The sequence below is a fragment of the Anarrhichthys ocellatus genome, unplaced genomic scaffold, assembly GCF_004355925.1.
Source record: "Anarrhichthys ocellatus isolate YVR2014 unplaced genomic scaffold, GSC_Weel_1.0 scaffold125, whole genome shotgun sequence".
Taxonomy (NCBI): domain Eukaryota; kingdom Metazoa; phylum Chordata; class Actinopteri; order Perciformes; family Anarhichadidae; genus Anarrhichthys; species Anarrhichthys ocellatus.
Window position 1 is genome coordinate 514,673 of NW_022280155.1, and position 13,254 is coordinate 527,926.

At 40.3% G+C, this 13,254-nt stretch overlaps 1 protein-coding gene across 4 annotated transcripts in view; it reads left to right on the top strand.

Moving 5' to 3' along the window:
* The window catches only part of cnih3 (cornichon family AMPA receptor auxiliary protein 3), an 83,895-nt gene that overhangs the window by 63,014 nt on the left and 7,627 nt on the right, over nt 1-13,254 (top strand). Inside the window, exons 4-6 of one of the 4 annotated variants that reach the window (XM_031877072.1) lie at nt 84-196; nt 5,325-5,471; nt 6,107-6,163. In XM_031877072.1, the coding sequence (XP_031732932.1) occupies nt 84-196; nt 5,325-5,471; nt 6,107-6,134 (288 nt within the window). In that variant the 3' untranslated portion in view covers nt 6,135-6,163. Of the gene's footprint in view, nt 1-83; nt 197-5,324; nt 5,472-6,106; nt 9,408-13,254 lie in introns of those variants that run through there. The other 3 variants (XM_031877075.1, XM_031877073.1, XM_031877074.1) reach the window with 3 other exon arrangements.

A 13,254-nucleotide genomic window follows, 5' to 3' on the forward strand; every position in this document is an offset into this window, starting at 1 on the left:
TGGTTGCTCTTTGCTCCACTTCCTTCCCCTCTGACTCGTCCCCATTCCTCCTCTGTCTCTTGCTCCTCTGCGTCTCTTTGTAGTTGGTGCTACCAGAGTACTCCATCCATGGACTCTTCTGCATCATGTTCCTGTGTGCCCAGCAGTGGCTGACGGTGGGCCTCAACATCCCCCTGCTCTTCTACAACACATGGAGGTGACTACGCAATCCATTGTAATGTTTGTGCATGCGTATGTGTTCTTGTACTTACTACATAGTGAGGACCACAAGTTTTTAACCGGCAGAGTGAGGACTTCTTTGAAAAGTGAGGGCATTTTGGTTGGTCGCAGCTTCTTCAAAGCCCTGTTTGAGGGTTAAGATTTGGTTTTAATGTTCAAGTTAGAATTAAGTTCAGGTTAGGGTTAGGCATTTAGTTGGGATAGTTAAGGTTAGGGTAAAGGTCTAGGGAATGCGTTATGTCAACGAGGGTCCTCCAAAAGATAAAAGTACAGGGTTTCTGTGTGTGTGTGGGTGTGTGTGTGTATGTGTGTGTGGGTGCTGTCCCATACACAGGTTTTCCAAGACTGTTTCCCATGCAGCCTTCAGCTGCTTTAAATAATCTCTGGTGCAACAAACGTGTATTAATCCACATGCAAAAATAGTCCCAGGTTGAGATAAAGTTGCTCAAGATGTACAGTGCCCACCTACGTATAAAATTGCGTAGCCTTTTTTAAAAATGAAGCTTTATATCCATGACACTTTTTTAAATAATTTTGTCTCCAGTTGGAATGAATGGGCTTGGGTCAGACAGCGCAGACAGGGTAGGAAGCAGCATTGTTCACATCAAAAAAGATATCCATTATGTTGAAAAGAAGGGCAGAATCATTCCTACACAGCCTGGTCTCTTTAAAAGTTACGATCCTATACAACAGAAACATTCTTTAATTGTTTGCACTATGTGTGGATGGAAACGTTTTTTTCCCAGATTACTTTGTTTTGACATGTCACAAATACATTTCTAATCATATTCAACAGAGGTCTCCATTGTGGGGAAGTTTGTGTGGATGGATGGGTTACAAACACTACTTTCTCTCGGGAGAAGTTTGTGTCCCGTGTGAAACCACAAGACAATGGTGACATCATTAAATTTACTTTCGGAACTTGAATAATGTTACAAACAAACAAAATAAAACAACAAATACTTATTTTAAGCCCAACCATGATGTTTTACTCAACCTAACCAAGTAGTTTTTTGGCCTTTTATTGTGTTTAAAACTGTGACCGTTATCCAGGAAGGTTTCCCTCGAATAGTAATTGAGAATGCAATTTAGTTGTATGGGAACTTTGTAAGAGACAGGGTTGCCCTACCTGACACTGTAAAATGTAACTAAATATGAAAAATGTAACCAAACTTGGCAAATATCGAGGAAGTAACTATATTACTAATTTCAAATGGTAAAGCTCGACTTATACTACATTTCTCTTATTGTGTCAACAAAGCCCATGAAAAGACCAAAAGCAATACACCCTTCTCAATACATTACGACTTTTCTACCTTTCTTGAGGCTCTCAAGCCCATTGTTTCCTAGTGAAGACAGAAATACAAATATACTGTATAGTTCTATTTTAAAAAGGATAATCATTTTCGAAACAACTGGGCACTTTAATTTCTCCTGTCTGAGTAATGTTTGCTCGACACCAGTTTGTGACCCAGCGCAACAGCATTGATGTCTTTTAAATAACCTTTGGTCAACCAAGGAGCTCTATGGCACGGGGGAAGGAGATATATCAGGATTGGGATTTAAACCATGCACATGTTTAATTGAACCTTGCAGGTGTTTTGCGTTAGTTCCTGAGGATGTGCACAACCAATGTTCTGAAGCATGGATGCATGGTTAAAAGCCAGTATATCAGTGTTCTAACACATCTCAAGGCAATGTCTAAAAAATGAGTCACCAGTCAGTGATCTCCAGATTTCCTTTGCTGCTCCTTCTTTGTCTCTTTTCCTCTTTGTTGCTGTTCTTTCCGCCAGTTTGGGGTTAGACGTAGACTGATGGCAGCCTGATTGGTTTAAGCTCATGTGTTCAGCTGGTTGAAGTTACAGGCTGAGAGGCGAGTAGAGGAGAGCCAAGGAGAGCGCAAAAAAAACGAGAAAAAAAGTAGCGTGCTGTCTCATTAATTGGAGACTGTGCCAGTTGCCCAGCGGCTACCGATGTTGCTTCCTGCACAGCTGAGAGAAAGAAGAGAGAGAGAGGGGAAAATACAGAGATGGAGGAGGGTGGAAAGTGAAGGAGGAAATGGCGGGAGGCAAGACGGTAAGTCGGGAGTGAGTGATAGGAGAGAAATCTAATATTGACAAGGTGATTCAGAGGAGAGTGAGAGATGTATGGGTGCGTGTGTATATGTGCACGACTACTCGCTTGTAAGTCCACAGGTCCATGGTTCTGGATGTTGCTGCTTTTAAGAGGCCAGATTTACAATGGTGAGAAATGTGCGTTATGAACTTGTTATGAAGGATGTCTTGTTAGGTGGAAAACCACTACTTCGATGACTCTCGAGAAAGGTTATAGGGCCATGACGGCTTTTTGGAGTTATGTGTGATGCCCTCAGGCTTCCTTACTTCACTCTGGTGCTATGTAATTATGAAGCCATACAGACATTTCTGGTATTTAGTGCCCAAGGTTTGTGGTCCTTCAACAACTGAAAAATGATATTAAAAATGTGTCTTTCCAGAATGAATGTCCTGCATGTGACGCACAGCTCATGGAGGAAATTAGAGCGTAACTTCAGTATTTTTCATCCTGGACCCTATTTACGCATGTTTTTGTGTCCAACTGACTAATGAAGACAATTGGTCCGGTAAAACAATAAAACAAAAACGTTTCTTCTTCTCTGTTGGCTTTGCTCAGGGTAATTGTGAAACAAATGGTGTCAATAATGCTTGTTATTGTTAATGACATATTTTTAGCTAATTGTATAGCTGTTTGTTAACTATTAGCTATCTTTGTCAACCTCATCATCAGTCACATGTGCATGTATCTACTGTAGAAATACATGGGAATTATATTCAACAAAGCCCTTCTGTCTCATTCAGTACATCGATATTCATTTTCAAGTGCATTGTTGAAGATTTCATAACATGCATGAGTCATCTAATTGACCAACTGACTTAGTAAATGTACATTGTAATTCATTTATGACAACCATGATCATTTCACACTTGTGGAAAAACCAATGTCATTGTATGAACATGCATAAACCACCTTACCCATCATTACCCATCATACCCTGCAAAACATCATTTGAATGTTTAAATGAGTGAAATGTTCTGTGATGGGCCGATGTGGACTAAAGGCTCCCACTGTCTCAATGCAACTGGTCTGTTACATTGATATACAATTATCCATTAATACAGCATCGTGTTCATTTGTGTCAGTTCTGCGGTCCATAAAAAACCATTCCCCCTATAAAAAGTAATGAAGCATTCGTGTGTCATTACAAAACAGCTCTCTCAAAGCAACAGGCAGCAGTAGCAATTCCCTCTTCCCGTTTCTCACGGTGACTTTCCTCGAGTGATCATTTTCTGTACGTTTATACTTTCCGTTTCGGAATTCTAACAGCCCCACAGAGAGAAGTCTCACTGGGATGTAAAAGCTCAAGGAAACATCCTCCAATTCCCCAAACCCACTCTGTTATTAATTACCGCCAGCTTCTTCTCTCCGGGTGACGGTGCACAGCTTCATTTTACACAGAGAGAGCTTTTTGTGTTTACAAATATTTATTATGCTAAAAGCATAGCAATAACAAATGCTGATTCTATTATAGGGTGGATTTTCTCTACGCGTTTTAAATCAGTCAGCAGGTGATAAATGGTTGTAATTGGAAACGGGAGAAACCGTTTCATTGGAAATTCATCATAAAGAGTTATTGAAAGTCGTAGTTTGACTCCTGCACAGCAGTTGGAGGTGTGATTCACTTACTGAGCTGACTGGATTTAGATGAATAAGCTCCAGCCCTGATACCATTAGAACCACATACGTGACCTGGGTGAAAATATATTTGAATATGCATTCAGACACTTAATCAGACACAAGATAAGTCAAACCATCGGAATCGGCTTACATTATTCTGAGGCCGAAGCAACATGTCTCTACTAAGAACTCAGCATCCTCACTGGTTGATGATCCACGAAGGCGTGTGAATAATTAGCCCCATCTGTGACCTCAGCACTCCTTGCGTTATTTTGTGATTCAGTCAGTTTTTCCTACACAAACTTTAGGGGGAAATTTTACCTTTACTTTTCCTCTGTTTTCCACTTCCATAATGCCACAGATGTCTACAGTTTACCCCTAATGATTAAAATACCAAAGATTCAATTCCACATTTCCACAGCCTCGGCACCTGAGCAAGCTGTGGCAGTCTATGGAAATATTGTATTCAACTTTGTTGTCTGCACAGACAAACATTGTTAACGTTCCCCGCAGCCAGTAGACATCTATGAAATATGAAAAAAAATACATTTTAACTGCTGCTGGATAAAAGGTAAAACTACAGTCTTGACTTCTGAGGTTTGTGAACGCTGTCTGACCGAATCACAGTACTCCTCAAAGATTGCTGGTTTCTCAGATGGGACTAGGAAATAAAGAGTAGCAGTAGCTGTTTAGCCTGAAGTCTACAGTATGTTGAGAATAATGTGAGGTTGGATTGGTATTTTGTTTTAGTATATCAGTTTTTGGATGCTAACTTGACCAAAAGATTCTTGGACAAGCAATGCACAGGTTAGGTCCATGTGATCTCACAGAAACACGTGAAATAGCCACGGCCTACAAACACATAAAGTGTAAAATGACATGCCACCATGGAAACAAAACTAATTAGGTTTAGTAAAGAAAAGCAAGTAGCTTCCTGTGTGGCCTATACGTCATTTAATATAACTCAACTTTGACTTTTGGGTTAATTCGGGACACCAGCACCTGGGTGAAAGTCCCATGTTGGTGGCAGGCAACATTTAAAGAAGGTGGTATGCAAACATTTGCAGCCAATGTTAGGGCAAATATAGAGAATATTTAATCCATTCCTTACACTTTTACTAAGCAAACAATCGAACAACTGGTCAGGAAAGGAGTTTAGCAAACGGTCAATTTCCACAAACATATTCAACAATTTCACCCACGTCTGCTGCATGATGGTGTCCCCCGTAACTCATCATGCCATCTTTTTCCATACTATCTTCTTCCCCATTTCCTCCCATCATCTCCCCCGCCTACCTCTGCCCCTCCCCCTCCCCCCCTCCCGGGGTCTGGAACGGGTGAACTACCCGCGATGTGGTCTTTGCTCTCTGTGGTAGGTACTTCCATTCCCCAACGGACACTAAGGAGCTACTCTACGACCCGGCATCGGTGATGAACGGCGACACGCTCAAGTTCTGCATGAAGGAGGCCTGGTGCAAGCTGTCCTTCTTCGTCCTCTCCTTCTTCTACTATCTCTACTGGTGAGCATGTGGCAGGAGTGGTGGGACGATAATTGGAATACATGTGAAGACATTACGATATTAGACCAGTATTTGAAGGGAAATGGTGAAAATGACCACTCACATCCCATGTTTGTTGCCCGACTCTATGTCCATCACATGGTTATTTCACTAGGTTTCATTTCTCAGCTCCCATGAAACGGTGTGAGTGCACATTAGTGAATAAAGTAACCATTTCTCTGGCAATCACATGCAAGTTCTCACACATACTGATCTGTCAGGTTGCCTAGGTTTACTGTTAGGCCCACTACTGCTAATGCATGTGATGTTGAGAGAATTTGATTCTTTACTTCACTGACAAGCACTACCAGAATGCTTAGGTGGATAGCAGAGGGATAAAACTGCTACACATTGATACATGTTCATTATTCTGTGTATTTTTTTACAGAAGAATGCAATTCCGTAAATGATGGTGTTTTTTTATAAATTGCACATAGTTATTTGCCTCTGCAAGGTTTTACTATTTCTCCAATGTTTTTGCTAAAATGTTCTGCTTGTTACATGATAATAATGCACACAATGTTCCTGTCCTTCTCTAATAATGCTGTTATTAATCACTCCGGATTCTTGTTCCATGTGTCATGTGGGTGCTGCAGTGTGTGGAACCTGGATATATCCCTCTAATAGGTCTTATCAATGGAAACACTTAAAAGGTACACTCTTTTTTTTTTGTTTTTACACCTTTTATTCTATGGTAGTAAATGAAGACTGAATAGCGTTATTCTTAAAGTTACTACAAGGAACAGTTAACTGGTTATGAAACAATCTAAATTAATACTGATGCCTCTCTATCACCTCCATAAGTAAACAAGAGCATCAGCAAGATGATTGACTATTTATATATAGTTATTCTTAATGCCTGTCATCTGGTCTGATTCGCCGCGATATCAGGTGAAAAGATTTACGATTTAAACGATTTAAACTCCTGCTCACACTCAAGCGGGGCCTCCAGCAGTGACCAGCCCACCACGAACAGACCCAGATCCGGCTTCGCTGCCTCCTTCGACCTGACTCCTTTGTCCGGCGGCAGCAGCTCCTTCAACCTTCAAGCTTCAACCTTGCTGCTCAACCGGCCCCCGGATGATCCAGATGGGACACCAGCCAAAGACAAAGCGGTGTTCATGGAATATTTCCCTTGATCCAGGACGACCTGTGTGCCGTTTCCCGGGGTATGGAGAGAAGCTACAGCGGAGTCAGTCAGTGGCTGCAGAACCTTGAGCTCACCGCCCGCCTCAATGAGAGCCGACACCGACACCACGCTGCTGGAGGCCCAGGCCGTATTGCTGGGCCTGAGGGAAGGGAAGCACGGTAGTACCAGAACAAGGACAAAGCTGAGCTGACTGTCAGATTCTACTGCAGTAAAATGAGAGGAAGTTTTCTAAAGGGGGTCTGGCAGCTGCTGATATTTATGACAAGGGGCGCTTGCGCTCATGGAAACACTATCGCTTGTGTCCACAGGGGGAGCCATATTCAACACAAAATGAAAGTTCCTTGTCGTAACTTTTAGAAAATTTGACCCTAATGGTCTTCCATAGGGCCACCACAGTTGATCTCGATCTGTATAAAGGCCAAGTTTGCTCTGAATGTGTCTTGAAGGACTGTTGTGACAACATGGGTTTTAGCTTCAAACTGATCTTGACATTTCTCTGGAGCCAATGTGGGTTCCGAATTGAAGCTATTAGCGGCCAGACATGGCAGCATTAGCACACAAGAGGGTTTTTGCTGACACATTAGTCTATTACCCGAAAAGGATTGCAACTTTAACATTGAGTTGTTCTTGTACATGTGTGATAATGCTACGAGTAAACATTTGACAACAATGTGGTGATGCAATGTCTTGTTAGGCAGTAGGCAGAGTGATGTTAATATGTTTATCACAGCAATATCACAGTAGAAAAGCAAAATATACTTAAATAACACAAGAGACCATTTTTGGGTGTATTTCTTTGATGTTGATAAAAGTAGCATTGGCATTACATCTTAAAATCAACATATTGTCAGGGAGATAGGGTGATGTTTTCTTTTTTAAATACTTGTGTGAATTGTTGAAAGAAAATACTAGTTTTTAAAAAAAAAACAATATACCTGACTTCTTTCCTTTGGTAAAAGATCATTGTCCTTACAGCTATTATGATGTGGATATTATCGTAAAGAAAATGTCTTTCCATTTCAACACATGTCCCCTTCACACAGAGACATGCAGTCAATTGTATGTTTGTTTCCCACTGACAGCAGTATTACAAAGACTAACATTGTAGACAAGGAGGTTAAAGTATGCTCCCCCTGGCATGGTAGAGTGGTAGAAATTAGGACTGGGAAAAAAACAACAACTAATGTTTTATGCTCATCTCATCCATCGTCATACCAGTACCTATGGCACCTGTATTGTAAGTTCAACGTAAAGGAAACCTTTGAGGTGAATTTAATTAGAGGTGTTTTTGCGTATTTTTAGTTCATTAACTAAAACATGCAGCTACTAAATATGTGACCTTTACATAACTTTCTTTTTACATTTCAGATGTGTTGTGAAGGAGAGGCAGACACGATGTAGTTTTCATGCACTTGCTTCCTGAACACGTCCTCTTTCAGACTAGTGGAAAGAAAACATTTAGGTGTTTGTTTTACTTACTTTGTCTTTTTTCTTTAGATTTCTGACAAAATTTTGCATTCGATAATATTTAATTTCAATATTGAAACATAGCATTTAAAAAACTAGCAATACAAAAAATAATATTAATTTAAGTAATCAACTGGGGAATCTATTAGATACTTTTTTTTTTTTACCCTATTCACCTGTAGTGTCTTCAAGATGTTTGTAATTTTACAAAACATATCTTTAAAGGCCGTTTTCTCCAAATAAGTTTTCTCTCAGACTCTGATACATAAATCTTCAGTAGCTCTTACTTTCACCAAACCATCCAGTTTCATTCCTCTATATTCTGAAGGTTTTTACTGAGGGGTTTGTTCTTATGTCATTTATAGCCTGATTTATACAACATTTTACGACTAAAAACATGGAGAAAATGTATATTTTATAGCTGTTTCATGATGATATCTAATAGTTATTTTTTGTATCCTATTGACCGGTAGTGTCTCCCCTTAAACACTCCATGTAGGGGCTTGAACAAAGCGAGAATGTGGTATGAGGTAAACCATGATTCATCTTGAACTTATACCATTGCTTCTCCATCCCGTCCTGCTCTAGCTCATGCTGTGTTAGAGACCTCTTGCAGCAGCAGCAGTGAGGTACTTCTTTACAAGCCGGGCGATGGTCCATTCACTTTCAATTCCATCAAGTTCAACGGGGCGTTTTTCTTGAAATTCGTATTTAAATGTTAAAACACTTTCAAGATATTAACCATGGTGTGATGTTTACGTTGCATAGTGATGTTAGCTTGATTAAACAAAGGCCATCAGCTGGTGAATCGGTCAAGTCAAATAACTTTGATGCCTTTTACAATAAAGCATTAACTATTAGAGTATTGTTTTAGTTTGTATATCTTCTATTCTTCTCCTATAGGGGGGCTTCTAGAGATGTTGCCTCATAACCACAGTTTAGCATTTACATTGGCGATTTAAATTATCATAACTAAAGTAAAACTTGGAAAACAAATATCAGGTTGTAGAAAATATTTTATCAATAAGCAGTGACACATTTTTAGTTGTTTGCTGAAATAGGTTTTTATAATCAGGCTTGACTGGGCCATTCTAATGTCATGCTTTGGCTGAAAAGCAACAATTCATTTTTTTTATCGATGTTGACGGTCAGTATAAACAGTGAATTAAATGGTGGATATATACATATATACATATATACATACATACAGTAGGTGTATGTAAAGAACTCAACTGAACTTGAACTGGAAGTGAAGTGACCTGAAACCTGCTTTATGTGTCCTTGCCTTTGTCACACTGACCCTTCTTCACGGCTCCCCAAGACCACACACACTCCTCTCCCCATCTCTGACCTTAAGACCCTTCACACCTTCACTATAAATCCTACTGCACGCACCAACATACACAGGCGCCAAACCCCCATGCATGCACATAATGAAATAGTGCATGCCCTCACAGACGATGAACACACAGCTCCACCTGAGTGCTCGCCTCCACACCTGGGTGATGGGTGATTTTAAAACCCCCTTTTTGGTTTGGCTCAGTGGAGCTTATCTGGTGCAGATGAACCACTGGAATTACTCCATCACTATTGATTGTGTCAATCTGGGCACGGCAGGAGGACAGAAGCACAGGCTCAAAGGGCGTCCAGCAGACCTGGGTTAAATCTATGTATTCATACCCTCACCCATAGACTGTATATAAAGATGGACGACGCCTCTCCACTTTCGCCCACTGTACAAAAATTAAGCCAAAATATTCCAGCTTGCGTTGGTAATGTAATTTGGAGTCAGAGTCTACGCAGTAGTGATAGAGGGGCCACAGTATAAAGGTGCTGCCCATACACCTGCCACCTAGCCGCCATGTTAGCACCATTGTAGCTGTTCGCTAGAAAGACACAACTAATTATAATATCTCTATGAATTAATTCATGATCAAATTTATGACCTATACTGCAGCCAGCCACCAGGGGGCGATGGAGATGTTTTGACTACACTTTTGAGGAGCTGTCACGTCTTGAGCGGTGTAAGGTAGTCACGGCGGGCCCGTATTATGAAGGCCATATATATATTTGACCAACAATTGGATTTTTACAGTCGAATTAGTTACTTTTATTTACAAGGCCCCCCCCCAACACTGGTACACTGCCTGCACTGTATATTTATGCCCCTGCATAACGTCCATCTTTATACATTGTCTATGATTTCGCCCATTTGACACATTTTGTGTACTGAGATGAATAAATTAAATTCCTCAATAAATAATCCCAAATAAATTGAGAATAAAAGACCAGTTCACACATTTGCTTTTAATAAAAACACGAGAAGGGACCCTCCCTGCTAGTTTGCCCATCTCTGCACCGTGGCCCCAGGTGAGCTCTATGCTGTCTCACCCTCCCCCAGCTGTTGCTCCGCTGATACTATGTGATAATGAAGCCTTGCCTGACCTCTGACATCCAACCTCTTAAGTTTCTCTACTCCTGAACTCGTCATTTTTTTTGTCAGGAGGATGCCGTGTCAAATGTAATGCACTCCAGTGACGAGTACTTTTTCCCCTGCAAGATGTGTACAGGTATCCTGTCCAACCCCAGTGGTTTTAAAATAATGGTCCTTAGCATGTTGTGTGCGACTACCTGCGTGCTATCCCGTTGTACATTTTCAGGTCTAACCTTTTTTATCGTACTTGCCGTTCTTACCGTCTCCCCGGGCATGAATCTGGCCTTTCTATTGCTCGTACACGTAGACACATAAGGTTAACCTCGGCTCATTCACTGGACAGATGTTGAAATTTAATGGAACATGGAAAAAGTGACTTCTGCCACTAAAAGCAAAGCGTTTGATATGAAATGGGTTTTTTTGTACACGGAGGGAATTATGACATAAATCTTTGATTTACAATATTAAGAAAGAAGAGTGTATTTCCAACATTATTATTATTCATTAAAAGTCAGAAACTCTGTCTGTCATGAATATTGTGTTCTCCAGTATGTGGTCATGGAAACACAATGCATTTTTTTCAGCGAAGCAGAAGCAAATGCGTTCATGCATTGTTTTCGCTTGTATCACAATGTTCTATGAAGTGTGAGTGTTTGCCAATGGACCAGATTGGATTTGAAATGTACGCCGCCGTTGGCATTACTAGGTTGGTCGGGGAAGACACTTTTGGTTTTGGCAAAAAAAACAAAAACAATGTTATTGCAGAAACACGATAACTTTGCACACTTGAGTTACTGTTTTTATGATGTCCATGTTTTTAGTCCCTTGCATTGGCTGACTAAAAACAGATTAGCAGGTCCAGCAGCAGATTATAACATATAATTAACATTACTGAAGCAATAAACTTGCAAAACGTAGCTGTCCAGCACCACTGTACGATTGGTAGTGGGTTGTTTGTATTTGTAATTCAATAGAGTGGCAAAGTCTTCTATGGCAAAACAACCGGAAATGATTCATCTCTCGCCGTGGTTACACTCGTCTTTTCAATATGAATTTTTTGTGATCATGGCCGCTGGTTCGGAACTCAGCTGTGACCGCATATGTGTCCACACTTGACTATTCAATGCGACCTTCCTGATCGGATATTGATTAGGTGTAAGAAGCCGCTGAAAATACAGTGGATAATCACATTTCATTTCCTATAAATTCTTCACAAAAAAAGTCCCACTTCGGTTTTTCCTGCTTACACTTCCTCCCTGCAGTATTAGTGATGTTTTGTTAAAGAATAGCCGCTAACAAAGCTCTGATAATTCTGTGATGAACACATTTCATTTCCTATAAATTATTCACAATAAAAGTCCCTGTCTATTTCATTATTTTGAAGCTTTTAATTTGAAGCAGCAAAATCAGGGAATGCTGGGTTTTCTCCGGAGAGGACCTCCCGTGTGGGGGGAAGATGAAGGAGACCTATGTTTGATAAATTGTCTAGATTGTGCCCACATGCTGATCGAATGTTAAAAGTTCTATTGAAAAGACAATCATAACCGTGGCCTCAGATAAACTTGAATGCATGAATCAATAATTTCTCACTTCCAACACTCCAAATACCGACGGTTGGTCACTGGCCCTACTTTTCAAACTATGATGCTCCGGGTTCCCCTCTAGCATCGTTTTTTTGACTAACAGACTGTCTGTTTCCTTTCGTTACATTCATAGTGTCTTTCAGAAGAGACTTCCATGTTCACAGGAAACTCATTATATGCTGTTTCAAAATAAACTTCCAACGTAAGTAAATTTTTTTTTGGCTTAGTTGTTGAGTCTTAGAAAACTATTGTGGTTTGGGTAAAGATAAGTTTGTCTGTTACATAAAATAAGTATGCTTGTTATGCAACTTAGCATACACAGCTTTACGTAACAAACTAAGTTAAAATAAGATAACGTTGACTTGGTTTCACACAGGACATGAACAGCGGTCTCCTGGGTGAAAGTCCATCCACCCCGACCTTCCCCCTTAGTAGACTTTCTCACTCTTCATCATCTGTCAGTGGCTCTGAGCGTCTAATAACAACGCGGATGGGTTTACATTGGAGTTAGTTGAAGTTGTATCGAGAAGATCTGACCAACATTCAGTATGTGATGAGTTGGCTAAGAGTGGGTTAACGAGAACAACATTCAACCCAACTGAACATACATAACTAAACAAAGACAGAGGTTCTACCATTGTTCTTATTCCCTTTGGTATACATATGAACATGAAAATAATTACATAAGGCTTAGAAAAGGAAATCTTATTATATTATTTGAATACCAATAGACACTACTAATTTGAAAATGTGAAATTATAAGCAAACAAGTTGAAATATTTATAAATATTTCCCAACTTAAACAGCATTATATTTCTTCCCAAAGTGTCAGTATTCCTTTTTGCTGCAGCCTCTCGCATAACAAGTCATATTTTAGCATACATTATGTTTAGTTAATGTCTAATTAGGCTGTGTAAGCGAAGGAGCTGTAATTTAAAGAGCTACAAGTCCATCTATTAATGAAGGAGCCGGTTCTCTGAGGATCTAACTGGAGGAGGTCAAGTCTCGGAGGAGGAGACAGCCTTTCACTCTTGATCTGTCTGTCTCTCCCTTCACATGTATCCTCTCTCTCTCTCTCTCTCTCTCTCTCTCTCTCTCTCTCTCTCTCTC